Source organism: Girardinichthys multiradiatus, chromosome 17, assembly GCF_021462225.1.
Source record: "Girardinichthys multiradiatus isolate DD_20200921_A chromosome 17, DD_fGirMul_XY1, whole genome shotgun sequence".
Lineage (NCBI taxonomy): Eukaryota > Metazoa > Chordata > Actinopteri > Cyprinodontiformes > Goodeidae > Girardinichthys > Girardinichthys multiradiatus.
Genome location: NC_061809.1, coordinates 2106009 through 2133369, shown reverse-complemented (window position 1 = coordinate 2133369; position 27361 = coordinate 2106009). Strand labels below are relative to the sequence as shown.

At 39.1% G+C, this 27361-nt stretch overlaps 2 protein-coding genes across 6 annotated transcripts in view; both read right to left on the bottom strand.

Moving 5' to 3' along the window:
* The window catches only part of LOC124882703 (chemokine-like protein TAFA-2), a 104453-nt gene extending 86107 nt beyond the window's left edge, over window positions 1-18346 (bottom strand). Inside the window, exon 1 of one of the 2 annotated variants that reach the window (XM_047389202.1) lies at window positions 17711-18346. The gene's annotated coding sequence lies outside the window, so the exon portion shown is untranslated. The remainder of the gene's footprint in view (window positions 1-17710) is intronic. The other variant, XM_047389203.1, reaches the window with a different exon arrangement.
* Window positions 18347-20627: 2281 nt separating this feature from the next.
* etv6 (ETS variant transcription factor 6) overlaps window positions 20628-27361 on the bottom strand; it is a 41877-nt gene continuing 35143 nt past the window's right edge. For all 4 annotated transcript variants that reach the window (XM_047389916.1, XM_047389914.1, XM_047389915.1 and 1 more), the window contains 4 exons: window positions 23300-23887; window positions 23048-23190; window positions 21303-21403; window positions 20628-21226 (listed from right to left, as the gene is read on the bottom strand). In XM_047389916.1, coding sequence (XP_047245872.1) covers window positions 21124-21226; window positions 21303-21403; window positions 23048-23190; window positions 23300-23887 — 935 coding nt within the window. In that variant the 3' untranslated portion in view covers window positions 20628-21123. The remainder of the gene's footprint in view (window positions 21227-21302; window positions 21404-23047; window positions 23191-23299; window positions 23888-27361) is intronic.

Here is a 27361-nt window from a genome sequence, read left to right as displayed (position 1 = left end):
ATTTTAGCATACAATCTAGATTTTTACTAGATTATTACAACAACTGTCAAGGACAATGTAAGAAAATGCTGGACGGAGGACTGGGCTACATGTGAATTATTTTGGATGGGGAAGGGGCCCAAAGCGACATCTCCTGCTTGTTAAGAAGAGTAATTATAATGAGATTTTATGTTGGTATCTAAAAACGTCTGAAAAAGTTGCTAGATTGTCTCTACTTGATTTCTTCAAAAAAAGAGCAGTTAGAGGTTTCTAAATGCTCCCTAAATATAACAACAAAGTTGCTAAGTTAACAACACTGATCCAAACTGGGCAATAAGTGCCTTCCTCATGTTTTGGAACTTTGGTTCCAACTTTTGGGGGAAAACATATCTAAATATCTACGTTGAACTTGATACTTGTTTCAGCAGTAAGTATTAATAACACTGTCCTGTCATTAAAAGTTACATCTGAAAGAAAGCATCGAAACCTTTGCACACACATGCAATGTTCTTAAAAGTCTCCATTGGAATTCACACAGGAAAAGAAAATGAAACCCCTACTTTTTCAAGTAAATCACAAATGCACAATTGTTTATTATGTAAGGATAATGATTATTGATTAATTAATATTCATCAAGAATTATAATTTAAAATCATAATTTGAAAAAAAATGATTTCTTAACCAAAAATCATTACTTACGAATAGAAATCAGAGATATCCTCTGGTGTTGTGATAATGGTCTCAACGCTCTTTAATAATTACTAATTATTAACCAGAACTACCAACTGTCACTGTTTATTCAACTGCTTTGAGATCAGCCGGACAAACATTAACCACGCATAATTCAGCAGCAAATCAAAGCACAGCTCAGCATAACATAATTCAATCAGTATTGCATGCAACAAGTTAATACTTGAGATTAACTACTGGTGATCCTACATCACCTTAACTGCCTCATCCTGCCCAGACCTTTAAATGCACCTATCCGGTTTAATATGAAAAGAACGAAATTACTTTGACGTTGATTTCTGCTCTCCACCGGTTGAGGATGGATCAGGTCTGAAGAAAAGGAGGGGAGGGGGACCACACGTCCGTGATCAAATTAAAGGAAAAAACGGTCATTTCTCATCCATCCAGGAGGGGAAAAGATGAACCGTTAGTCGACTGCATACACAAGGAGGTAAACTCATCTCCTTGGACATAGAACCTCTGTGGGTTTCACCTGCGCCGAGTGTGGCGTGGTCTTCGATTGGTAAATAAATCCTCTGATCTTCTCGTATCAGACAGATTTCCAGCTTTCAAGCCTTGTGGAGCAAAGGTTCACTTGCGAGCTTTTGTCTCTCCAGATATGCGCCTCCGTTGCGCTGTCCTGTGAGACGGGCTGGAAATGGCAACGAAACTCCGCATCTCAGCCGGTTTATGCTCCCAGTGACATCAGAGCTGCGACGTCTCTTGAGCTGCGTGTGTCAATATGTGCGACCAAAATGGATGGTCCCAACAATTGTCATAGCCCCGCCACCAAGCTTATGTGCAGGTTCTTTCAGTTTTTTTCTTTTTTCTGTGTATTCATATTGCAGTGTTAAATTGCCAAATACAGGCATGCCATAGTTACTGTAGCCATAGCCATACTTTTTGTCTTTTAATGTCATTTAGGTAAAAAAAAAAAAAGTGTTTCTGCAGGAAAGTTTACAAATGTTTTAGTCCCGTTCTTAGGTTGTAGTTCAAGAAGACAATCTGAATCGTTAAAGAATTCACGTCAAACAGAAAATCAGAATTGTGAATTTTCCTTATTGATGCATTTCTAATCGGTATTTGTGTGATGCATTTCATTTTTATGTGTATCTCTGCATGTTAGCCTGCTATGTAACTGCAGTTCGCACAACACTGTCATAGTCCTTACTGCCTTATTCTAATAGTTGGTTAAAACACAACTATTGTCATCTTATAAAAACTGTAAACTATTAGCATTTTTTAAAATGGTTTCAAACTTTTTTCTGAGAGTGGTTGCAAGCTGTGGTGACACTGAAGACAATAAAGGCAAAAGAGCCAGTGTAAAAACAAAATGTTTTAAACATCTAAAAGGTATTTTTGAAAGCTTATAGTTAGAAACCCTTTAAACGTCATTTAATCGATAAATAGTGTTGAATGGTTTTAACAAGAATTTTATTGCAGATTTCCATTGTTACTTAGAATTAAAAAAAACATTCAAAATCTGAAGAAGATTTTTTCAGAAACGACACCACATTGGCAGCAATCATAAGAGCCACCTGGAACATCTGGCTTGTACATCAACAGATCCGGCGCCTTGAGACCAGAGCTCTGTGGATTCTGTAGTCTGGAGGCTTGCCGTTACTCATTTTTGGCATGACAGCATACTTGGAAGCCAGTGTAACTCCAATCCTCTCTTTTTTGCTCTGTCTCTTTCTCTCTCTCTCCCACCAGTGCATACCAGCCTGACATTCAGCCAGAATGGATTGGGATCTACGGAGGCAGGGACGTGATGTAGCGTTTATTCATCACCGCCTCCACTGCTGCCGATTCTTCATCACAAATTCAGTTTATTCCTTTCAGATTAAAAGAAAGGCAGCTGATGTAAGAATGCTTGGATCACAGACAGAGGAGACATTCTAGCACATCGCATTTAATTTTACGCTACTTCTGCAGCAAAGCAAATTTAACATACTACTGAATACTTTTAATTTGGTGTAGAAGAAAAGAAAATTAAAGAAAAAAATTACCATTGTGAGATAAAGATAAGAAAGCAAGTAGGTGAATCCTGCTTTGAATAGAAAAATATGAAAAAAATGCAGCATTTTACAGCTGGAACAAGATATTTAGAAAAACTGTATATAACCTTCTTTCTCACTGTCTGTCATTAATTCAGACTAAAATGTTCCTGATTTAGGTCAGTTAGGATGACCAAAATGATCTCTATTTGAGAAATGCACCAATAATGAGATTTTTAAGATAATTTCTTATTATTTTCTTCAAATTCAAAAATGTACATCAATTAAGACATGTCTTTAAACACTGGAGAAACACAGATTATGCTAATGTCATGGCTTTGTTAGCTTCTGATCTCCATCAGAAGCTAACAAAGCACACCTGTGGATGCTTTTGTTCAACCAAAGAACAAAAGCAAGAGAACTACTGAAAATGTTGACTGGAGCTGGTGAGAGAGTCATTACCCAACGTGGAAAGAGTCATATGCCAACATGGGCTGAAAAGCCACTCAGGGAGGAAGAAGCCATTGCTCCAATAACAATATAAAACACCAGATTACAATTTGCAAATGCAACAAGGACAAAGACCTAATCTTTGGAGATGTGTGCTGCTGTCCATTGAACCTAAAATTGGAGTGTTTGGCCATATTAACTGTTGTAACAATCCAACTGTGAAGTAGGTCATGGAGGTGGCGCCATCATGGTGTGGGGGAGTTTTACTGCAGGAGGAACTGGTGCTCCTCAACAAAATAGATGACACCATGAGGAAAGAACATTGTATGGGAAAGTGATTTCTCAAGACACCAGCCAGAAAGTTAAGGATTGGGCACTAGTGGGTTTTACAAAGGGACAATGACCCAAAATCAGTCAGTCAGTAATTTTCTACCACTTCTTCCATAGTGGGTCGCGGGAAGCTGGTGCCTATCTCCAGCAGTCTATGAGCAGAAGGCAGAGTTCACCCTGGACAGGTCGCCGGTCCATCGCAGGGCAACACACATACAACCATGCACACACCTAAGGGCAATTTAGAGACCAGTTAGCCTAACAGTCATGTTTTTGGACTATGGGAGGAAGCCGGAGTACCCAGTGAGAACCCACGCATGCACGGGGAAATCATGCAAACTCCATGCAGGAGTCTAACCCAGGACCTTCTTGCTACAAGGCAACAGTGCTACCAACTGCACCACTGTGCAGCCCATGACCCAAAGTGTACCGCCAAATTAGTTTGAAGTGGCTAAAAGACTATAAAGTCGGTGCGTTGGAGTGGCCATCACAAAGCCCTAATCTCAGTCTTGTAGAAAGTTTTTGGGCGGACCTAAAATGGTGTGCGTGAGCAAGGCAGCCTTGAAACCTGACTCAGTTCTACCAGTTCTTTCAGGAGAAGTGGGCCAAAATTCTAGTGTGTGCAAATATGTGGTTTAAACTTTATCAAAATAATTTTCTTTTTTTAGCTACCAATTATCATAAGGTTGGTAGTTGGTAGTTTTCGTCCTCTATTGTTTTCTGAATATGGCTTTAAGATCCTTTGCTTTTGTATAGTTCAAACTTGGTTTTTTTGTGTTCCGGTTTTATGTTTTATACTTAGTGTAGTTATCCGTTTGTCTTGGTTTGGTACTGATTGGTTACCTTCCATCCCACACATGGTCTCACGTCACTTATCATGAAACCTGCTTCCAGTCAACACCCAATGATTTCAAGCTTTATGGAAGTTCTTCTCAGATTTTGGTGTTTTTAATTGGTAAAGAGTGCTACTAAACCACAACCTTCAAAATCCAGCTGAATAAAACACGTTTAGAGCTGCAAATGTTACATAAAAAAGACAACTTATAATTTCTATATATCCACTAAAGAAAGTTTATTGTAATTTTTGTTTTGAAATCATGTTTTAGACACATAATAGATGTACATTTGATTGAAATTTGCAACAACTGTGTAGTATCCATGAACTGGGATCAAACTTGTCTTCTCTAACCTAACCTCTTTAGAAATTAATCTTCTAACATTCACAAATAAACTACAATATGTTTTCATAACTAGTTAGATGCACAGTAGGGCATCATGAGTCAGTATTATTATCATGTTCAAACATAAATTGAACTCTTTTCCAAACATGTCCTGGAGACATCATGTCAGAGCAGCAGCATCTCTGTGTTACACACACAACTCACTGGAACTTTAGCTGTGCACGTTTGTAGCAGTTCTGGTAAAAAAAATTAGGATTAATGCTTTGAATATCTTTGTATCCCCCACTAATCTTATCCTTTTTAGTTTTCAGCCAGAAAAAAAAAACTTTTATTTTATTTTTGTTACGCCAAATGTTGAAATGACAATACCACATCTCAAAGAGGAAGGATGAAAGTAGTTCTCAGACGGCCAGACCATAAATAAACATTTTTAAACTGTAGTTTTGGTCTGTGTTTTCTTGCATTTTTGCACACTTTAAATGTGTTGGTTGTGATTCTTACAAAGTTTCAGTAGTTTGTTAGCACTGCAAACAGGACTGGAAAAATAATTTTGTGCAAGCCCTTGAAAATCTTTAGAAGCCTTCAAACACATTTTTGGATAATATTTGTTAATTGTTAATAATTGCCTATTCCTAAAACAAAAAAACTTTCCTGTACAAAAGTCTTGGTTATTGTTCTCTCTGGTAAACTTCAGTCTAGCATTCTGGCGGTCTAATTTCTGGCCACACAGGCCCAGTTTTTAAGCCTGATCCATAAATCTGCAACAGCGTTTTAGTAAGGGCACTATGGAGAACATTCTAGAGGCCTGATGGCGTGCTAATTTGATCTATTCCCAAGACAGTTTGTTTGGGGTTATTGTTCTCATGGGACACTCAGTTGTATCCAAGCTTCAAATGTTTGGCCAAACCCTTGGCCTCAGATTGAAGGAAACTAGTTAAAATAAGCAAGAATAACCTGGGAACAGCCAAGTTTCAACCCAGTCATAGCCTTGAAGCTGCTGGACCATTGGTGTCCACAGTGAAGCAGGTTTTACACTGGCATGGTATGCAAACTTCTGACTAGAACTGTACCTCTATGAATTAAAAATATTACACTAAAGGGTTGCTTACTCCAAAGTGCTTGGAAATAATAGGTTCTGCTTTAGATGGTTGGAAATCAGGGCAAGCTAATTAAAAGTAGCCTGAAAGCACTAATCAGGTGTTAGCTATGACTTGTTACATGGAGTCAAATGGGACAGGTCAATAAAACCACCACATTAGTTAGTGTACCGGGGTAGTTTGAAGGTTTATAACCTGTAAGTTCCATTTTCTTTTCTTTCTGTGCTTTTAGACATACTTTTTATGTGGTCAAAATTGGTTACTATGGCAACTGTGCCCTTCTGAGGGTGGCCCCCATATTGATAGCTGAGTATATCTTCCAACACTTGCAATTATTAGGAACTTGTTACAAAACTGCTGTTTTGATGCAGAATTTATTCAGCATAGAAAAAACAATAGAAAAAGAGCAGAGTTCTGTTCTTTAAGGTTTAAGTAAACTATAAGCTTATTTGTGTTTCTGAAAAAATGTATCAATCCTAAAACCAACATATTTTATTTCCTGCTGCCTCATTTCTCTGACTCTCTCCCGCTTGCTGTGTCTCCGCTCCCCTCTCCCTGCTTATCTATCCGGCTGTCGCCTGCTGTAATGTAAATGAGCCTCTCAGCACAGAGCCTATGATGGTGTCAGCCCTCTCCTTAGTCTCTGGTCTCATTAACAGCCTGGTGTGGCTGACATTTACCCGGCTACAGTGTTGACTCGCGCTTCATGTGGGCCACGCGGGTCAAAACAATACATGGTGTAGCATCAACAGTCCAAGTCCTCGATGAATGGAAGGTTGCAGGAGCCTGTGACATTGTGAGATGTTTACTAAAAACACATGAATGTTTTTTCAGATTCATATTTCAACAGTTCTAACTCCTTCTTGTTTAATTTGTAAAGTATGCAAAATGTTAGTATATATTTATGGCAGATGTTTCTACTGTGGTCAGGCTTTGGATGGATGGATAGATGGATGGATGGATGGATGGATGGATGGATGGATGGATGGTAGAACATGTGTTAAAAAAATCTACAGACAATAGTGAATGAAGTCTGAAAAATGCACATTTTCCACTATTTTTCTTGTTCCATTTTATCCAGAACAAAAAAATACGAAAATCAAATGCCATATTTTTCCAGACTGCGTGGGAAACGTGTTAAAATGTTAGACAAACATCACACATTTTCTTCTGGTCTAATACAGGACTAATAATTTAAAGCTTTGCCATTCACAGCATGTTCTGTCCTTGGTGTGTTGTTAATGTTTGCTCTGATTTCAGCATAACAAGGTCCTGACCACTTGTCTATTTTAAATTCTGAATAACTGCAAACATCCCCCATGTCCTTTTTCCCTTCTTATCAGTACATATGCATAAAAATGTCATGATTGTCAAGGTTATTTTACATAGTTCTACCTCCCAGGCTGGCCACAGATAATGTCAGCACACTGTCATCGCCGTTTAAAAGTGCTTTGATTTCAGTTAGCAACAACCATCTCCTGAGCCCCACAGACAGATGGAGAAATGGCTTTGTAAGTTTGAAATTAATAGGGCAGTTATAGATATTTCCTGACCTGACGTCCTCCTGGGACCCAGCAGCTCTGTTTTTCTGCGGTCCTCTTATCCTGTTACTGATGCCTGACTCTGTGTAACCCTTATCTCTGAGCTCGCTACATGGCCTGATAGGGCTCTGTGTGTATGCAATTAAAACAGCTTATTTGACAGATAAGTGGGGGCCCGCGGTCAGATGGAAAGCCACAGCCTGCAACTATCAGGTCTTTAGGTTACAGCTCCCGGGTTAAATGGCCCTGGGATGCAGAGTGAGCCAAGCAAGGCACACAGCTCAATAAAAGCTTTACATAGCAAAGAAGACTCCACATATACCTTGTATGTTTTAGTGCACCTGGGTTTCCTACACCTTTTTCAGGCCAAAATTGGAAATTAAACTAGACTCCAATGATCAGGGTTCAAATGGATGGATGGATGGATGGATGGATGGATGGATGGATGGATGGATGGATGGATGGATGGAAAATTTAAAGTTCCAAATATGGAAAAATATTTTCATACTTTTCCAGAATTTGGGAAAAGCTTAAATCACAGACTTTTCTGCATTAAATCGCTTTGCAACAAATTTTCACAAAATATTTATTTTGATAAAGAGTGTATTTGCCATTTCTAAAACAATTTTTCACATTTTAACAGACACGTGCAATATTATATAAAAATATAGTAAGAAAAATCATATGAAAGTATGGAATCTAAGACAAAGTAGACTACAGACACAAACTGGGGCTTTTAAACACTGCATTAAAAAAAGGATCTCAGTAGAAAAAATGCTCCGTCATACGTTCTGTCATGTTTCAGTAAACCAGTTTTCAGAAGCTGAGACAGGTACAGCTCCAATATTCACAGCTGCTTTTGCTACCACGATTAACATCAGAGACAGCCAAGAGGTTGCCGGCAGTTTATAGATCCTTGGAATCTGCTGCTTTTAAAGATACTAACTCTCACAGCAAGTTAGAAATAGTTTGCCAGGGAGTCCTAAGGAAGAGCAAAATAGATCAGTAAGATCTTGTCCTGTATTAATAATGCCTAATTTATTATGTAGAACATGTTATTTTCACAACATGTGGAAAGTCCCCTATTGGTGCTGTCATGTAGCTGCTAATGTATGATAATGGTTCCTATTCCACACATCATGACACTTTCAACTATGACAAAGCAAAGTTGTCTTGATCATTTTTGTTATTAACATCCAATTATCATCTAACTTTGACTACTGCAAAAGATAATATCTGCTAGCACCATTTCAAATGTGATATTTATTTTTCAGTCTTAGTGGTTCTAAATTCTGATGCTGTATGTTATGAGAACCACTGGATCATGCTTAAAGCCCTAAAACCATTACAAAGCAAACTAGCCGTGATAACTATTGGCACAGTTATTATTCACCTATTCAGGGGTTCCCAAACTTTTCAGCCTTTGACCCCCAAAATAACAGTGCCAGACACTGTTTCTCTATTTCATGGGACTTTCACATTTATTTATTTCATGATAAATTAATTTATTTAATTTGTTCCTTTTGGCGGGCTGCACGGTGGTGCAGTTGGTAGCACTGTTGCCTTGCAACAAGAAGGTCCTAGGTTCAATTCCTGGCTGGGGCTCTTTCTGCATGGAGTTTGCATGTTCTCCCCGTGCATGCGTGGGTTCTCACCGGGTACTCCGGCTTCCTCCCACAGTCCAAAGACATGCCTGTTAGGTTAATTGGTCTCTCTAAATTGCCCTTAGGTGTATGAATGAGTGTGTGCATGGTTGTTTGTGTGTTGCCCTGTGATGGACTGGTGATCTGTCCAGGGTGTACCCCGCCTCTCACCCATAGACTGCTGGAGATAGGCACCAGCTCCCCTGCGACCCACTATGGAATAAGTGGTAGAAAATGACTGACTGTTCCTTTTGGCCTTCCATACTCAGCGGTCACATCATGATGATTCTGAAAATCATCTCATGACCCCCCTCTTGGTGTCTCCCAGCCCTCTGCTGGGTCCAGATCCTCACTTGAACTGTAAGCGTAATGTCTAAGATAGTAATTGTTAAAATGTGTTGCTAGCTTTGTTATTTCTGAGTTATGGTGGTTCCTAAAGGTTTTAGATGCTACACAGTATAAACGTTTGAGAAATAATTTACATCTGAAACACCTTGAACTACAACAAAGCAAAGTTAACAGAAGTAACAATAAATTTTCAGGTCAGACACATTTTTCTTTCACCAAAACGTTTTAGTCTGAAATCAGCATCAAGTAAAACAAACTAAGTCCATCATCTATCTAGTGGTCCACCATAGCAGCACTAAAAATCCTTTCTGGACAATTTACTTTTTTTTACAAATCTTTTAAAAAATAAAGGAGAAAAAAAGGTGTCTGTGGAAGAGTCTGTTATATCTGAGCACAACGTGACAAAGTGATAGAGGACGAGAAAACTTTGACCTTAACTGTGACCTGAACAAGCTGTAATGAGTCCTGAACTTCTGACTCAGCTCAGTTTTTTGCGGTTCTTGGACTGCTGAGAGCTGGTAAACAGGATATTGCGTCCCAGATGACTTTTGGCTCAAATCATAAAAGTAGCGGATCTCTGCAAGACTGCAGCACCAACCAACTACCAGACGATTGGAGGGAGAGACATGTGAAGGGAAGAGTAAGAGAAAGACGTTTCTGCTGTCCAAAGACTATGACTCGGCGAGTTTGTTTTGGAGTTCCTGGTCGGTTGGACTTACCCTGCGTGACGGACACATGTTTAAAACTTACTGGGCTGCAGACAGATCAGCACCAAATCGCTAGCAAAGAGATAAGACTCCTGCATGGGGGAAAAAACCTGGACACAGACGAATGGATTCTAGTTATTCCTAGATGTATTTTACTCTTCCTCTTACTTTTCTCTGGCCTTCCACCTCTTTCTCCACTGAATTAAATAGGATCACATTCAACTGGAGGACAGTTCTGAGGAGAAGGACAGCATCAAACTACAAAGACGTTCCTTATAGACATGATTTTTGCCCCATTTATGTCCAATTAAAGATAATTTGTGAGTCTTTCACATTCTTAGCAAAAATAACATGCTTAATTTTATAAAGATTGATCCAATTTAATATCAATGATGTTTAACCAATTTTGGGTCATTTAACTTTTATTATATGTCGCCATTTATGCATCCTATATTAGCATTTATTGCTGAACCTCCTTATATTTGTAATAAACTTTGGTTGTTTGAGAACAATACTCATAATTTCCATCTAACTTTAACTATGTTAGTACTGGGAATTACAGCAAAAACTGAATTACTGTTTCTAGGCTTCCTGGTTTTCTGAGGAATAGAAATGATTAGTCAGAGGCCCATTTCTCTTAATGGGCCTCTGACTAATCTTTTTAAAATGGGAAAGAGGGAAAGACATGACTGGCATTTTACCCATCTTGACCAGTAGGGGCCAAGAAGTGTCGAGGGAGTTCAACAGCGAAGCTCTGACACTTTTAAAACTTTCATTGGCTGATTCAAAAAGTATTCTGTAGTTCCTGTTATATAGTAATAGTACAACATTACAGCGTTTTTGTCATTTGTTTGTATTTTAGTGTGCCACCCTGAGACTTTTAATAGCCCATTGTGCCCCGTGGGGGGGTCACATGGGATGCCACTGCTTAAGTTATTCACACCTTTTTTTATGGAAGCAGGCATGCATTATCCATCTCCCAGGTTGCCATGGTTAAGGTGTCTGGAATATTTTTCCAGGCACAATATTGGCAGTGTATTGTACTCTGAACACTATCATTTTCAGTTTTATAACCAATTTTCAAATGCATTGAAAAGGAATGGTAAATGGACTGAACTTATATAGCGCTTTTCCAGTCATACAGACCACTCAAAGCGCTTTACACTAGCGCCACATTCACCCAATCATACTCACTAACGCTCACACATTCATACACCAATACGCAGAATGGTAGGCAACTTGAGGTTAAGTGCCTTGCCCAGGGGCACATCGACATATGGCAGGAGGAAGCTGGAATTGAACCCACAAGGAGAATCGTGTTAATATTTAAAGCTTTATTTAGGAATCTGACTGCAAATACACTATGCCAGGGTACTGAACACACATAAGTTTGATCATCCATCTATGAGTAGACCGGAGTTCAAAAAGCAATGGCCAACTATAAAGTTGTTGTTTTTTTGGCTTTTAAGAGGCTAAATCTTTGCCACATAAGCTGACTTGGTGACACACGAGCTTGCTGATTGTTTACCCTCTCGTTCTCAGTGTCAGTGTTACACAAATAAGATCAAGGTAGAATTTTACTTTTATGCTGCTCTGCTTCAAGAGAGATGAAGAAGAAACTAAATATTTCTCCTTTGATCTCTGCAAACCTGTGCAAGATGTGTACAACCATTAAAAGATTTTTTATAGAGAGAAACAAACATAGACAAGCAGGTTAGAATGTCAGGTCGCTGGTGATTCCCAGTTAACATGCCGGGGGTACAACTGAGCTCTCTGACCAAAACAAGTATATTGGATTTGTTTGGAAGACCTTTTCCAAGCACAAGATACAGGAGCTACATTCACATATTTTATGGAAAAATTACCAGAAAATTCAATCGGGGCTGGAGATTTTTAAGTGGGAACATCCATGTGGGCGAACACTTCTAGATTCCAGGTCTGTTTATGGAAGAAGGGGTTGTTGTGTGTGCCAACCATAAGACAGAGAAGAACCATTTAGACGTGTACTGTTGTCAGTGTCCTTGTCAGTACACCGTTCCCACGTCTGTGATGGCAAGGGTAATACAGAGATTTTAAAGGTAACTAGCAATATGCCTGTATGAGATTTCCACTCAGGCTTTGTGTGTTTGCGTGTTTAGGTTTTAACTGATTGTTTTTTCTTTTGACTTTAAGACATAAAACCCATAAAATATTTGAATCCAACAGAAAATGAAGAAATTACAAGTTCATGCTCATTAATACATCAAAGCACAACCTTTATCTCATTTTTAATTGAGCTAAAAAAAAAAAAAAAAGTATAAAATTCTAATTAAATGCTGTTGGTTGACACTTTTACAGACAGAAAATAGTGCGAGTTATTAATTTTGATAGAGTCAAGCAATATTAAAAGAATTCTGTTTTTCAGTATTTGTATTGCTGATCACCAATCAGGCTGTTTCTCTGAATGATGAATTCATGCATCTTATTTCTCACAGTAAAACAGGCTTGAGTAAAAACCCCAAGGTTTCATGGAATCACAGTAAAAAACGAAATATAATACAAAATCTAATTGCTTTTGTTTAAATCTACAAAAACACCCACAGCTGCTAAAATAGTATGGCTATACCAATGCTATCTAATAACATTTATCTAATGTTACTACATAAATTTAAGCAAAAACAGACTATAAATATGTGTTGAATTTTCATAGTTTCCAAAACATTAAAACCTTTTTCCTGTTATGCTCTTTTTAGAGTAAAAGGTTGTAATAGCTGGACAATTAGTCAGTTAGCATGACTGCACATAGCTAGCCAACTAGCTAGCCAAGTGCTGCTTAATTTGACTGGTGGTGCTCCTTTAGTTTCTACACCACAAATGTCTGTGCTTTGAGCATATGGTAAAATATACAAACAGATGAATTTTGTGTTTTTCCTATAATTTCGGAAAACAGTGCACAGTAACAGGTGGGGTAGGGGCAGCGGTGTCACTGTGATCTAAAGACCTAGAGAAAATTGATTACTTTCTCTGGACTCTCAAAAACAAACCTTTAGAAACAGCATGATCAAAAATGTTAGCAACCGTTTTTTTTCCAGAAGAAGATGTCTAACAGAGTTTGCAGACAATTTAAAAATGAAAAATGGGAGAAAACTTTGCAGGTTTCCACAGCTTTTGCCATCTTCATTGGGAAATTTAGATTCAGCTTCCACATGTATCATCATTTAGAACTTTTGCAAGTTCCTGTAAATGAATGAAGCAGAATCTTTTTGCATATTGTCACATCTTACCAGGTGTTTTGCATACACATGTAAATATTTTCATCATCACTGTATACTATGTAGTTACTGCATATGCGACCAAATGAACAAGCTAGAGACAGCAGCACTGTGACACTTAAACCATACAGAAACTGAAAGAAAATCCAACAGCAAAAGGCAAAATAAAGATAAAATATTATACAGATTTTTTATGATTTAGCTGTTTATGGTTTTTTTTCTATAGAGCTCCTGTTCCTTCAGTCTCTCTAGTATTTGACTTAAAATTAGAACAGAGGAAAGAGAGCAAGACAAACAAGGAAAGAGAAGCTAAAAAAAACTTCAATCAAACACCTCCACAGAGAGGTGCCAATCAGCTCGTGCTAAACATGAAACCCGTTGTTTCTTTTTTATGGGAGGGATGAATTGCTTCTGCTTATATTTCCAGTCAAATTAGTGTTTTTGTACGTGATGGCAAAATTTGTGCAAAGTTTCTTAAAATTCTGAAATTGAAAAAAAACAAGAAAAAGACAGCCCAATTCTCAGGCTCCCTGCTGCTTGTGTCACAGCTGTTCACAGGCAGTGCCAAGTCATCCTGGTCGGCGAGGGGCAGCAGACCATAAAGCCTCCGTGTCATAGCTTTGGATCAATGAAGAGGAGGCAGCACCAAGAGGAGGTCACAGAACCGGTCAGGAAGAAAAAAATATATATATATATAAAGGTGACATTGGCTGAGCTGCACAGAGCTGGCCAGATGGATGGCACTGTTTTACCCAGCCTGATAGGTTAGAAAGGGGTCCGTCTGATCTTAGGCAGGAGCCCCAAATTCCTCCCATTCACACCAGCTGCCAGTTATCAGCTACTGGGCCCTGCTCAGGGATAATGACCAGTTCATACCGCTAAAAACTATGTCATCGAGTACATTTTCTCAAGTAATGGTAAAGCTAAAGAAATGAATAATGACATATGAATAATGATAAATGGACTGAAACAGAGTCTACCTGTCACAATGAACAACTCATTCAGTGGTTCATGTATTTAGGTAAAACAATCTAAAGTAACATAAGAAAAGATCAACTTTAAAATTGTGGAAAGGTCATTGAAAAAAATCTAAGTTGCTACCAGGAACCACTCAAACAGATATTTCAAACTAAAAAGAAGCCAATGTAAGGTTCAATCATATTTGTGTTTAAGGTTGGCACAGACCTGTTGCTTGTATCCAGGTATGCTGAGGTTTTACGTGGTCACCGCTTCAAAATGGAAAAAAGTTCACACCGTACTGTTTCTACAACATAATATCCTTTATTTCGTCTAAACAAAGTACCGCAGGGATTGGAGTTTTTCTGTCTATATGGAGCCCAGAACAGTGCAGCAGTCCCCCTCCCTAACCTGTTGTTGCTTGCTGCCTGTCAGCTGACTGAAAGCAATTCATTTCAGTTTATTTTTGTAGCACCAATTTACAACGCCTGTCGCCTCAAGGCATCTACAATCATCTATCACTAACAACAAAGACAAATTCGGCTGTTTGGAAATCTTTGCAAAAAACAGTGCTACCTGAGCAGACACCCTGACTAATTTTCCAACACATATACACTTATTGTACTTGTGTAACTGTATAAAGCATAGAGCTGTTAAAATTATTCTGAGCCATAAGCATTTAAAAACTACGACTATATTTAGCAGGTGTTTGTCCTAGAATTTTGCATAAGTCTATTTATCAAAATCAAATGAACAAATGATAGCATTACTATAACTGTAATAATGTTTATTATTAGACTATATTTGCAACAATATGAATGAAATTGCTTTTCTGGTTTAAGCAAAAACAGTTAGATCATGTTATACACTATATGTTTTTAATTTGGACATACCATTTAACCCTCATAGTTTTACTCAAGATAAATGTACAGTAAGAAGAGGAATAAACTGGTTATTGTTCCAGAAGTTACCAAAAATAACAGTGCTATCTAATAACAAATAATTCCCCATCATACTGTTCCTATGATTTAAAGTTTTCTGATAATGCCCACAGTAGTGGGAGTTTTCTCTGGCTGTACGGGGCATAGAGTAACACACTACTCCCCTAACTGTAACTACACATTGCCAGTCAGCTGGCTGAAGTACTATGATAAAGTAAATCAATACATGTAGCCAACATTAAACATGTACTTTCTAAATAGATAAAAAAGACTATAAGTGTTATAATAAATCTTTTGAGTATTGTTTCAGAATAACTTAAAATAACTAAAAACAATAAAATCAAGTTGTACATTTTTACTGTAATTATTTTCGAAATAGCTTAAAACCATGGTATTTTAACTCCATATAGTTTATAGTACCATGAGATTCTTACATTGGCCCATGCCTTGTTTGAAGTACTTAGGCTGCCTTCTCTTTAGCAGAGCAAACAGTTCACATCAGCTGCTCCCTTTTTTTCATATTTAATATGAACCTTGTTGTTAATTGAAGTCAGCAGGAAGTGTGCACAGAAGTTGAGTTAGTGCTGGAAACATGCTGTGAACAGTAATTAGAGCTTTAATTGGTTTTATGAACATTTAATTCACACACAGCTTCTAAAAGCTAAATTCTACCACATTGTTGATTAATTTGTTGGATTCACCTCTCTCCCTCTGCTTAATTTCAGACCTCAGAAGCAGGGCTTTTTGACTTTACTTTGATTTAGGAATTTTGTCAAACAGCTTCAGGTTGTGCTCTAAAGTATTAAGTGTGTTGAAACTTGTGTTAATGCTGTCTAAATGGTTTTGCAACATTTTGGTTACAATTCTTATTTGTTGTGTGCAGTATCCCGTTGCACACACAGGCTGTTTGCATAGGTGTATCATGAAAAACTACATAAACATAAATGTTCTGAAATCTTTTTGGACTTTTGGTTTAAAAGGCTCTGTGTTGGACGAAGATTTGAGGCTTGTAGCCCAGTTTAGCAATGGGTCTAATGCTAAAGCCACGTCTGCTAGCAAACTGCACCTGTTACTAATAAGGAAAAGGTTTAACCTAGTACCTTGTCAGAGGATTCTTAACTCTTAATAATTAGCATTTAATTAATTTTGTATTGCAAGTACAATTTTCTGATTGTTGTGATTAAATAGTTTTTGTCTGGCTGTTAAATTTACACTACTTCAACTTAAAAATGTTGATGGAAATCTTAAAAATAAATGTTTACCATTTTTAATGATTAAATTCTGACAATTGGTTTCATCAGTGTAGTGTCCCTTTTTAAAGGTCTAACTATATACATTTGTTTCTCTATAGAATATCATTGAACATTTTTTTTATCAATAATTCAAGTTAAAAAATGAAATGTATGTATCATACAGATTCTTACAAATGCATAAGTGTGCATTTGTGTTCATTTTAATGATTATTTCTCACAAATAATAAATTCAGTTTCTTAGAAAATTATATTAAAATCAGACCTATAAAAGTAATTTTTAATACATAATTATGGTCAAACAGAAAAATATATCCATGTTCTGTCTAGCAACTGCATTCAGTACGTGGTCAGTGGGTCCTTTTGCATGAATTACTGCATCAATGCAGAATGGTATGGAGGGGGATCTGTGGCTCTGTTGAGCTGTTCAGGAAGCCCAGGTTATTTTAATCTGTGTGTATCGGCATATGAAGCTCTGACTCCAGCAGCAGTCCACTCCTTGTGAATCTCCCCAAAGTCTTGAATAAATTTGGCTTCACAATCTCATTTGTGATGGCAGCCTTTTCTACTGCACTTTTTCCTTCCACTAAACTTACTGTTGATATCCTTGAATGTTCCTTGTTGAATTGAATTACTAAAATAAATTAACATTTTATTGATTCACACATATCGTGAGATGAAACTGTATATCGAACAGGTGCGTAATAAATCTCAAGACATTTTAGGCTTTTGGTTTGATTGTGCCACCTAAACATTTTCAGTCGTCATCACGTTTCCAAAGTTTTAAAATGTTCCTCTGTGAGCATCCCTCTACATAGTCCTAATTAGGTTTCCCCATCATATTTGAACTAACACACACAACTACTCACAGACTCGAGTTGCAGACTTTGTTAACCTCTGTTGACTCTGAAATAGCCTGATCTTTGACTGGCTGGCTGGATGAACACACAGGGGGCTCCCAGGAGGGCAGTCGTGGTTTGTCCAGTGGATTAAAGCAAACTTGGAAAATTGCACTCAGGAAAGCCAACGACAATATGTAACTCCAGTGTTTCTGTTCAAACATTGCAAATAAAACTCCACAGCACTAAATACAAATCACTGTGTGTCAGTTAGGGACGATTAAATTGATATGTTCTGTATATCTCTGAATAAAATCTGTTTTTTGGCTTTGTTCTTTTGTCTTGTTTTGCCTCCGGGCGCGCGTTCTCACTGCGCGCAAAACGAACCTCAGATCACCGAGAAAATTAACAGTAGTTTAGTACATTTGCGGAAAATGATAATCCAGGTGTGGTTTGATCGGAAATCTTACCTGTTTTTGTCCCACTCCCTTCCCGCACCTTAACGCCCGTTTAAACCATCGGTGGGGCCGCCGCTACAATCCAGCTGCGCGTCTGAGATGTGGAGACATTTGCACCCAGAACAGGCGGACCGGGGAATCAAGGGAGTGGTGTCTTGTCTTAAATTTATATAAAATAAAAAATAAAATAAAAAAACACCTCCGGGTAAAATCGGACCACCTTATAACTGAAAACTGGAGCTTTCTAAAAGAGAATCATCTGATCCATTGCAGTCCCAACCCGCGTTGGCAGTGTCCTATCCACGTTAAGTCCACGCAGGAGCTGCCTTATTTGCGTCCTGTGGAGACGGTGGAGGAGTGATCAACACCCAGCAGGTTCCAGAAAATGAAAGAAATAAAAACATGAACAAAAAAAATCAAACAGTGACGTATCCGTGTCTCTGCATTTAGCCTCAGTGGAGGTAGAAGCTCTGCAGCGACTCTTCGCAGTCTGACAGCTCTGCTCTGCGCGCACCAACTTTTATGGAGACACCGAAGCGCACCGCCGCTACAGTAATCAGATTACTGTGAGAGAATTGGCAGCACATCCCGAGAAAGTAATAAACACTGAACAGTGATCATGAGTAAAATGAAAAACATGATCACACTATGGCGCCAGTAGGTGGAGTTGGGTATCGGTAAAGAATAAGTTAAGGTTTGTCAATTGAGCAAAATGGCAGATTATCATTACGAATCAAATTTATGTTGCCAGCGCCATCTATCAGCCTTTGATTGCAAACGGTGCAAAACTATCCTTTAAACCTTTCTCCATTTTTGTGACTTTACAGCCAGAAACTATTTTATTTGGATTTTGAGATGAGATACTCTGGGGTTTTAGATTGTTTCTTTTCAATTAAAAATCACAAAGACCTTGCGTGCATATGTATTCAGCTCTCTTTACTTAATTTCATTTGACAACCCTAAATACAATGCAATGCAACCAGGTGCCTTCAACAAATCAAATAAAAGGTACTTGGCTTTTGCGCAAGGTTCACGCCCCCTGTTGTGGGAAAGCAGATACTACAGTTTGAATGAGAGGATGCAACGTCTGGGGTGTTTGGCGCAATATAAGTATCAATTTTTTGTTTTAGGTACTTGGGCAGAAATTGAGCAACAATGTGACGTGACTTCTGATAGTTGTTTGGCAGCTTGATACAGAAAAATTTGAACGTAATGCAACCAAAGATTATTTTAAAGTGCCTTAAAATAATCCCATATAGCATATAGTTGCATTCTGTAATTTATTAACTATGTTCATATCATTTAAAACATATATTTATTTAAAATAAAGGCAATGTTAGATTGCCTAAAACTTTTATCCTTTTAGAGTTTTCTGTATATCTTTAAGCTTCTAAAACTTTCAAAACGCTGATTATTGTAAGGTTTTATTGTACAGAAACCTTCTAAAGTTGCAATGACCCCCAGTGAAAAGTTGATTGTACTTTTCCCAAAACGGGGGTGTGACTGTTTGTGGGATAGGGAAATGACATACAGGTCCTTCTCAAAATATTAGCATATTGTGATAAAGTTCATTATTTTCCATAATGTCATGATGAAAATTTAACATTCATATATTTTAGATTCATTGCACGCTAACTGAAATATTTCAGGTCTTTTATTGTCTTAATACGGATGATTTTGGCATACAGCTCATGAAAACCCAAAATTCCTATCTCACATAATTAACATATTTCATCCGATCAATAAAAGAAAAGTGTTTTTAATACAAAAAACGTCAACCTTCAAATAATCATGTACAGTTATGCACTCAATACTTGGTCGGGAATCCTTTGGCAGAAATGACTGCTTCAATGCGGCGTGGCATGGAGGCAATCAGCCTGTGGCACTGCTGAGGTCTTATGGAGGCCCAGGATGCTTCGATAGCGGCCTTTAGCTCATCCAGAGTGTTGGGTCTTGAGTCTCTCAATGTTCTCTTCACAATATCCCACAGATTCTCTATGGGGTTCAGGTCAGGAGAGTTGGCAGGCCAATTGAGCACAGTGATACCATGGTCAGTAAACCATTTACCAGTGGTTTTGGCACTGTGAGCAGGTGCCAGGTCGTGCTGAAAAATGAAATCTTCATCTCCATAAAGCTTTTCAGCAGATGGAAGCATGAAGTGCTCCAAAATCTCCTGATAGCTAGCTGCATTGACCCTGCCCTTGATAAAACACAGTGGACCAACACCAGCAGCTGACACGGCACCCCAGACCATCACTGACTGTGGGTACTTGACACTGGACTTCTGGCATTTTCTTCTCCCCAGTCTTCCTCCAGACTCTGGCACCTTGATTTCCGAATGACATGCAGAATTTGCTTTCATCCGAAAACAGTACTTTGGACCACTGAGCAACAGTCCAGTGCTGCTTCTCTGTAGCCCAGGTCAGGCGCTTCTGCCGCTGTTTCTGGTTCAAAAGTGGCTTGACCTGGGGAATGCGGCACCTGTAGCCCATTTCCTGCACACACCTGTGCACGGTGCCTCTGGATGTTTCTACTCCAGACTCAGTCCACTGCTTCCGCCTTTTAATGATATGCTAATTTTGTGAGATAGGAATTTTGGGTTTTCATGAGCTGTATGCCAAAATCATCCGTATTAAGACAATAAAAGACCTGAAATATTTCAGTTAGTGTGCAATGAATCTATAATATATGAATGTTAAATTTTCATCATTACATTATGGAAAATAATGTCATGCTAATATTTTGAGAAGGACCTGTAATGTTGGCATGGTGCGCGATCAATAAAGACGTGACCTCCACCTGGTTCCCACATTGCAAATGTTGCCCTCTACTGCCACCCCGTGGATGTTTAGGAGACAGCACAGTTGCTTTGCACCCATTAAGCAGCTCCACTGTCTTGTGTCTTAAATAAGAACACCAGTGCAAAATGTTAGAAGTTTGATCAAAAATGTTTATTCCATGGTGAAAACAGTCCTATCACACACACACATCCACCCAAGCACACACACACACACACACACACACACACAGGTTTCTTTTTACAAGTAGCAAATTTCCAAGATCTAATGCATATGGACAAAATGGGGAAAAAAAGAAAACAAAGAAAAAATTATATAAGCACAAGTGATTGGCTTTTGCAACACAGAAATACAAAGAGATGCCTCTAAAGTCCTCTGAGCTGTGTCCCTCAGACAAATCAAAGCACTTTTCTTTTTTAAATTGATGTACAGTATGTCAGAAGAATTTCATCCTAAGGCATTGTTAAGAGAGATCCGATTTCATTTTTCTCTCACATTGGGACCAATATGAGCCAAAGTCCAAGCGTTCTGGATTTTTTTAAGCTGCTTCTGAAAGGCATTGACGGCTATGGTTGTAGTAAAGTAGTCCATGGAAACCCACCACCCCAACCCCACCCTTGGAGCTGTTCAACATTCCTCCTTGATGTAGATTTGTTCGTCTGTGTCAGACTCCAGGTGCTCCAGCCGCTCCGTCTGTCCATTCATTATCTCGTCTGGGGTTTTCATGAACCTGCGGAGCACAAGTTTTTCATTGTGTGGTCTGTAACTCAAAGTGAGGGGCTGAGTGGGAGGTGAAGCTGGGGTACCTGAACAGGAGTCTTTGTCCAGGTTCTTTTCTGATGATGTTCAGCTTGTAGTAGTGTCTCAGTGCTCGCGACATCTTCTCGTACGTCATGTTGGTTCTGTTCTGTAGGGGGGTTGAAGAACAACAAAGGGTTTGGGTCACAAGTTCAGCAGAAAATTACGTCACTTTCTGGTTAATTTCATATGTTTTCACGATTATTTACCTGGAAAAAAAAGCCTATTTTAATCATAATGGATGAAGTAAAATAATGAGTGCACGGTTTCCAAACTCAAGTTTCACCCAGTAGAAAACATCACCTCTTTGTTACGGTGACATCAGGTTCATCATAGTCTGTGATTTGCAGTGGAGACATATTTCCATAAGCTTTCACTCAACCCTTGATCAGCAAGCTTTGTAGGAGGTTTAAGTGATTACTGTGATTACAGTATAATAAAAGGCAACAAAAGGTTTACAATCTACTTAGAATCTTGGAGAACAATAAGTAAGAACCACAATTATTTTCCTTTCATTCATCCTGTTAACAATCAAGTTTCATCCAAGCTTCAGCTGATGGGTATATGGTCTCAGGTTTGGCTGTAAAATATCTATATACACAGAGGGCCTCATGATCACTTTAGTGACTGCAAGGTGTCCAAAGGAAGCCCATAAAACCGCAAAGCAAGCCCAAACCATGACTGGTCCACCACTGTGCTTGACATTTTGTATTATGTACATAAAGAAGGAAATAAGAAAAAAACAAAAAACGAAGGAAGGAAGGAATGAGGACAAAATGAATGAACACAAGGAAGGCAGGGCAGATTAAAAGAAAAGGAGGACATCGGAGAGGAAAAAAGGATGAAACAAAGTACATAAGGGAGGAGGAAAGAAAGCAAGGACACACAAAGAAAGGACACATGGATAAAAGTAAGTGCATGGTGGAGGGAGAAAGGAAAGCAAGTCACAAAGAAAGGAACACATGAAAGAAAAGACAGATCCGAGGGAGAGAGCAAGGACAGATGGATGGAAGGCATGGAAAAAAGGAAGGAACCTAAGAAAAAGTCCTTTAAAGTCTTTTGTTTCCAAGAGAAAAAGTGAAGTGTAGAAAATATAATAGAATAACTTCTGGAAGGTCAAGCATTTTTCAATACTGATCTCTGAAAAAAGCAAAAAACAAATTCCAGACTTTTCAAGGACCCCTGCTATCACTAAATTCTTCTTTCATTGCAGTAACATAGTTTCACTCTGAAAGGAAATCCTCAGATTTGTCTTTAAGTGGGGAAAAAAAATCCCATGCTTAGAAAGAAAGTCACCAGAGGCACAATTATTGGCACCCCTGCTGTTATTTCTTTATATAACAGACTTTGGCAGATAGGACAGCCATTTCTTCTCTTACAGCATTTGTAAGACTGGATCATACAGAGAGAGGGACCATTTCCCTTTAAATCACCCTGAGTTCTGGTTCCTCTCTTCTCTTCAGGGTTAAAAAGTGGGCCTCTGTGTCACGTCATATTACCCCACAGAAACAGAAAGTCTTGACTCACTGATTAAAGGTGCCTAGAAAGCAAGTACAGAAACATTTGAAATTTGCATACGTTACATTTATTTCATTGGATTGTTAGGGGTACCGCTATTTTTGGATTTGAAAATTTCTGTGAATCAGAGCCCAGTCCTCAATATGTGTGTGATTTCTATTAGTTTGGTTAGGGTTTGGATTGGATTGGGTTCCACAATTCTATAATCCTCATAAGGACAGAAAACTGTGTTTACCTTGTGGTTTCCCCAGAGCCTGGCCAGGCCATTCGGGTCCATGATGCGGAAGACTTTACTGTCGGGATCCTCCCAGCGGATGTAGTTCTCGTACCTGCTGTCTGACAGGAGCTGGTAGACGTAGTCCCACAGCAGCCTGCAATCTGCGAACAGCAGACAGGGGGAACTCTGACTGAACTGATGCAGTTTCCAGGCAAATACTCTTCCACTGTGTTTTAGTATGAAGGACAGAAACTTCTCTGTAGATCTTACCTGCTATCCGCCCGATGGGCATCTGCTGCTCCTCTGGAGGAGACACAGGCATGATGACCTGGTTCCTGTAGAGGGCCTCCTCCTGCTGCTGCAGCAGATGCTGCTGCGCCAGCTGGTGATGGTGAACATGGACCTTGCTATCGCGCCCATTTTCCATCACCACCTGAGAGGGGGGTCCAACGCGGCTGTGCCTGAAGTCTATGCCGGCCCCCCCGCCAACTCTGTTCGGGCTGAGGAGCAAAGGGTTCAGGATGGTGCTGGGCATGAGCTGAATGACACGAGGAGGGCCTGCCTCCTGGAGCACCGGGCTCGGGGCTTCTCTGGGCGTGGCGCAGGGGCCGTTGGGTGCCGCCGGAGACACAGACAAGGGGTACATTTCTTCCGGCAGGTGGTGGTTGCTGTCAGGCAGCTGGGAGAAGGTTTGGAGATGGTCCTCGTTGGCGGATCGAGGGCGGTTGGGCTCGGGTGGAGATCTTCTGGGAGTTGGGTTGTGGGGGGAACGTGAGCGAGAGCGACGGTGCCGCAGTTCGATGGTTGGTGGATTCTGGGGGAGGGGTTCTGTACCACGTGGTGCCCGCCGTACCGTCTCTGAGGATGCACAGATATTTGTTTTTTAGTCACATAGATTTATTTTATTTTACTGAATATTGATTGAAGGTAAAAAAATTGCAACAATTTTCCTTAAGCATCTTTAACAATAAGCTCTTTGTCAGGTGTGGGCATAAAGTTCATCCAACTACACAAATATATAATTGAATGCAAGTCTCCTGAACTGTAAACGTTCATTTTTATACTGTTCTATATCTCAGTAATAACAAAGCTTATCGTCCTTATTATTGCGCTGTCTTAATGTACCTGTACCAGATCTTAACTGCTGTTGGTTGTTTCCTGCCTGATCAGGACTTTAGAAATATTTGGGTTTGTGTTCACATTCCCTGTAGCAACTTTATGGTTGATTGTAAGAAACCAACATAATTGTCTCTGTCAGAAATGCCAGTTTCAATCTTTGGTCAAACCATATGTACACACTAATAATCAGTGTATCGTGAATCATGAACTTTTTCATTTCCTTTTTATAAAAACTGGTGATAAAATGGGCTTTGGATCATTGGCTCTTCCACATCCTCTCCATTCATTTTGTTACAAGTCAATCTTCTAAAAAATGAATCCTCCACAGATTTGATTTAAAAAAATTAAATCGTTTTTTTGGCATGCGCCATCTGGCCTTCATGTAGAGGGTGCTGGGTTAGTTTAGTACTTTTGGTACTAAACTAAAAAGGAATCTTCCACCACAGGGTGTTTTGTGTCAATCTGTCCCAGCCTTGGTGAACTGTACTCAAAGTAGATGGGGACACAATTATGTACTTACAGGTATAAGACAGAGGTAGGAAGGGATGAAAGGACATTCAATAGGTACAAAATAGGGGAACACAGTAGAACTGCTTTTGTGGAAAAAAACCATGGATGAATGGTTTAAAGTGATCCTACAGGGACGCATCACTAATATGTTCCTGGTTATGGATATTTTTCCAGACTGCTAGGAAGTCGAGGTTTTCATTGTGAGTTTCTGACATCTTGCCATGTTAGGATCATATACACAAACAATCCACTAGATGTCACTGATGTCACACTGTGAGACTGATCCTGATCAGTTCTCAGAAGAAGAGGAGGAGGAGGAGGAGGGGGGGGGGGACTAGGGCTTTGTCTATGTATACAGGTGAAACTGATCTCTAAACCATGGGAGTGTTTTCCCGTAATTGGAGATCATATCTTCAGGTGTGGACAGGCATTTTCATGGAAGAGAACCACCCAAATTCTGCTCACTGCAAATCACAACCCTGTCTATTTTCACTCCTCATGAATGAATGAAAATTTTCATTTAATGCCTTAAACCGTGTAATGATATAAAGTCCAACTACTCTGTAATGTGATGAACAGACCACCCATATAAAGTCAGTTATTTTTTCCTTCCTATCATCAAGAAAGAAATGAAGGACGAGAGAGAGAGAGGGAGGAAGTAAGTAAGTAAGGAAGGAAGGAAGCAAGCAAGCAAATCCAGAATGATGTGGAAGGGAACAAAGACACAAGCAATAAAGAAAAGATGTACAGAAGGACATGAGGAAGGGGAAGAAGGAAGGAAGGGCAGCTAGAAAGGACACAATGAATAAAGAAAGGAAGTATGGAAGGACATGAGGAAGGGGAAGGAAGGAAAGGCAAGGGAAAGGACACGAGGAATAAAGAAAGGAAGGCAGGACATGGGGACAGGAGGAAGGATACAATGAATAGAGAAAGGGAGGAAGGAAGGTAGACGACTCCAGTTCAGGTATGAAAACTACAAAGGCATAACATGTCTTGGAGGTGAAATGACCAGCACTCAAAATTGAGCTTGGAATGAGAACAGAGGAATATTAGTATTAGTGAGCACTCACTTTCAATCATATTGCTGCATTCGGAACACCCTCAGACAATTTTACTGCATTTATTAAGCAAAGGTTTCAACGACGTATTTCCCTCTGAAGTCAGTTTCTACCAAATTATCTCTAGACTTACAACCTCTTTTATATATAAGCAGATATCACTGGATGAAACAATGAGAAGTGGACAGGTTCACTGATGGTTAATGGTAAATACGGTGCTGGACAGAGCTTAAATGGTTCTTTCTTTAAACCATGCTCTTCGATAGAAAACGCTTATTTTCTTGGAATGTTCCCTAACAGAGAGAAATGACTCAGCGTGTGGAAACAATGTTGATTTCTCTGAAATATTAAGAAAAATATGCTTCCTATTATTTGGTTTGGCAGAAAAATCAATTACAGTGGCACTAAAACAAAGCAGGAAGTCACCGCAGCTGGTGAATCAGTCACTTTTCATGCACTTTTTATTGTTTAACTAAAGCAGAACTTCCTGGTGGAGCAGGTTTTACTGTCAACATCAGAGTTACGGCTCAGGCCTATCTGATTGTTGCAGAGTCACATTCTTTTAGACCTGAGCCAGGAAGCAGTTTCAGGTATTTCACCAGACTTTGCCAACACTTCCTTGAATGCAATAAACAAGGTAGTTGAATGGGATTTCTCTTCGTTTTAAACAAGTGGCACCAGAGCTGAGAGGAATGTTTAAACTGCAGTTGTTGGTGATATGGAAGGAACCAAAAGCATCACTGAGCCGCATCATTTTGAAATGCAATGCACTGTTTTCTACAAGGTGTTACGATCAATCTGAAATGATCATTGTGAAGACAGAAAAAAATTGTTAATGTATTACGAGTATGACGCAAGAGGCTTGTTGTAACCGAAGACTTGACCCGGATTAGGAGCTTGTTCTTCGCTTCTAAATGATTTTCAGGTTTTGTTAGTAGTTTGGTTTTTAAAACTTTACTTACGGTTCTGTGAAATGCAGAGTTTCTGTAAATAGTTAATTAGAAATAACTGCTGCTGTATTTTACACTTATAAGATGAGAGATTATTCTTCTAATCACACCAATAACATGCTTTTTTATGTGTGAAGGATGAGATTTATGCAAACAAGACGACTCTTGACAGAATAACTTTTAAAAGGCTTTTAAAACCAGACACCACACCAGTAGACTTTTATTACTGGCTTCAGATGTGGGGTCAGGTGATGATTGTAAGGCTTTCAGAGATGTTTGTTACCTTAAACTAGTGGTAATAGAGTTTAGTTGGACATCTCTCAGAAGCTGAAGATGAGTTCTGGGAAGCCCTGTGGCTGCTAACCCAGTGTGCTGGCTCTACTATAAAAAAAATCCTTGATTTTTCCTAGAAAGCAACATGCTTGTCAAAAAATGCTTCAAAAATGACTCGCGGTTTCTTTTTTACCTCATTAAATCAATGCCTACACATTTATACAGAAGGCAGCTGTAAAAGCAACCTAGCTAAAACTAGCCAGTAGAAAACCTTAAGGTGGCTAGATAAGGTCAAATGTGTTGTTACCAACAAGCATCAGGTTAGATTTGGCTTGTTTTTTGAGGAGTATACGACGGCAAACAAGTGCACTCAGGCCTGAACCCTAACCCTGAACTATAACTACATTTAGTCAACGCTAAAT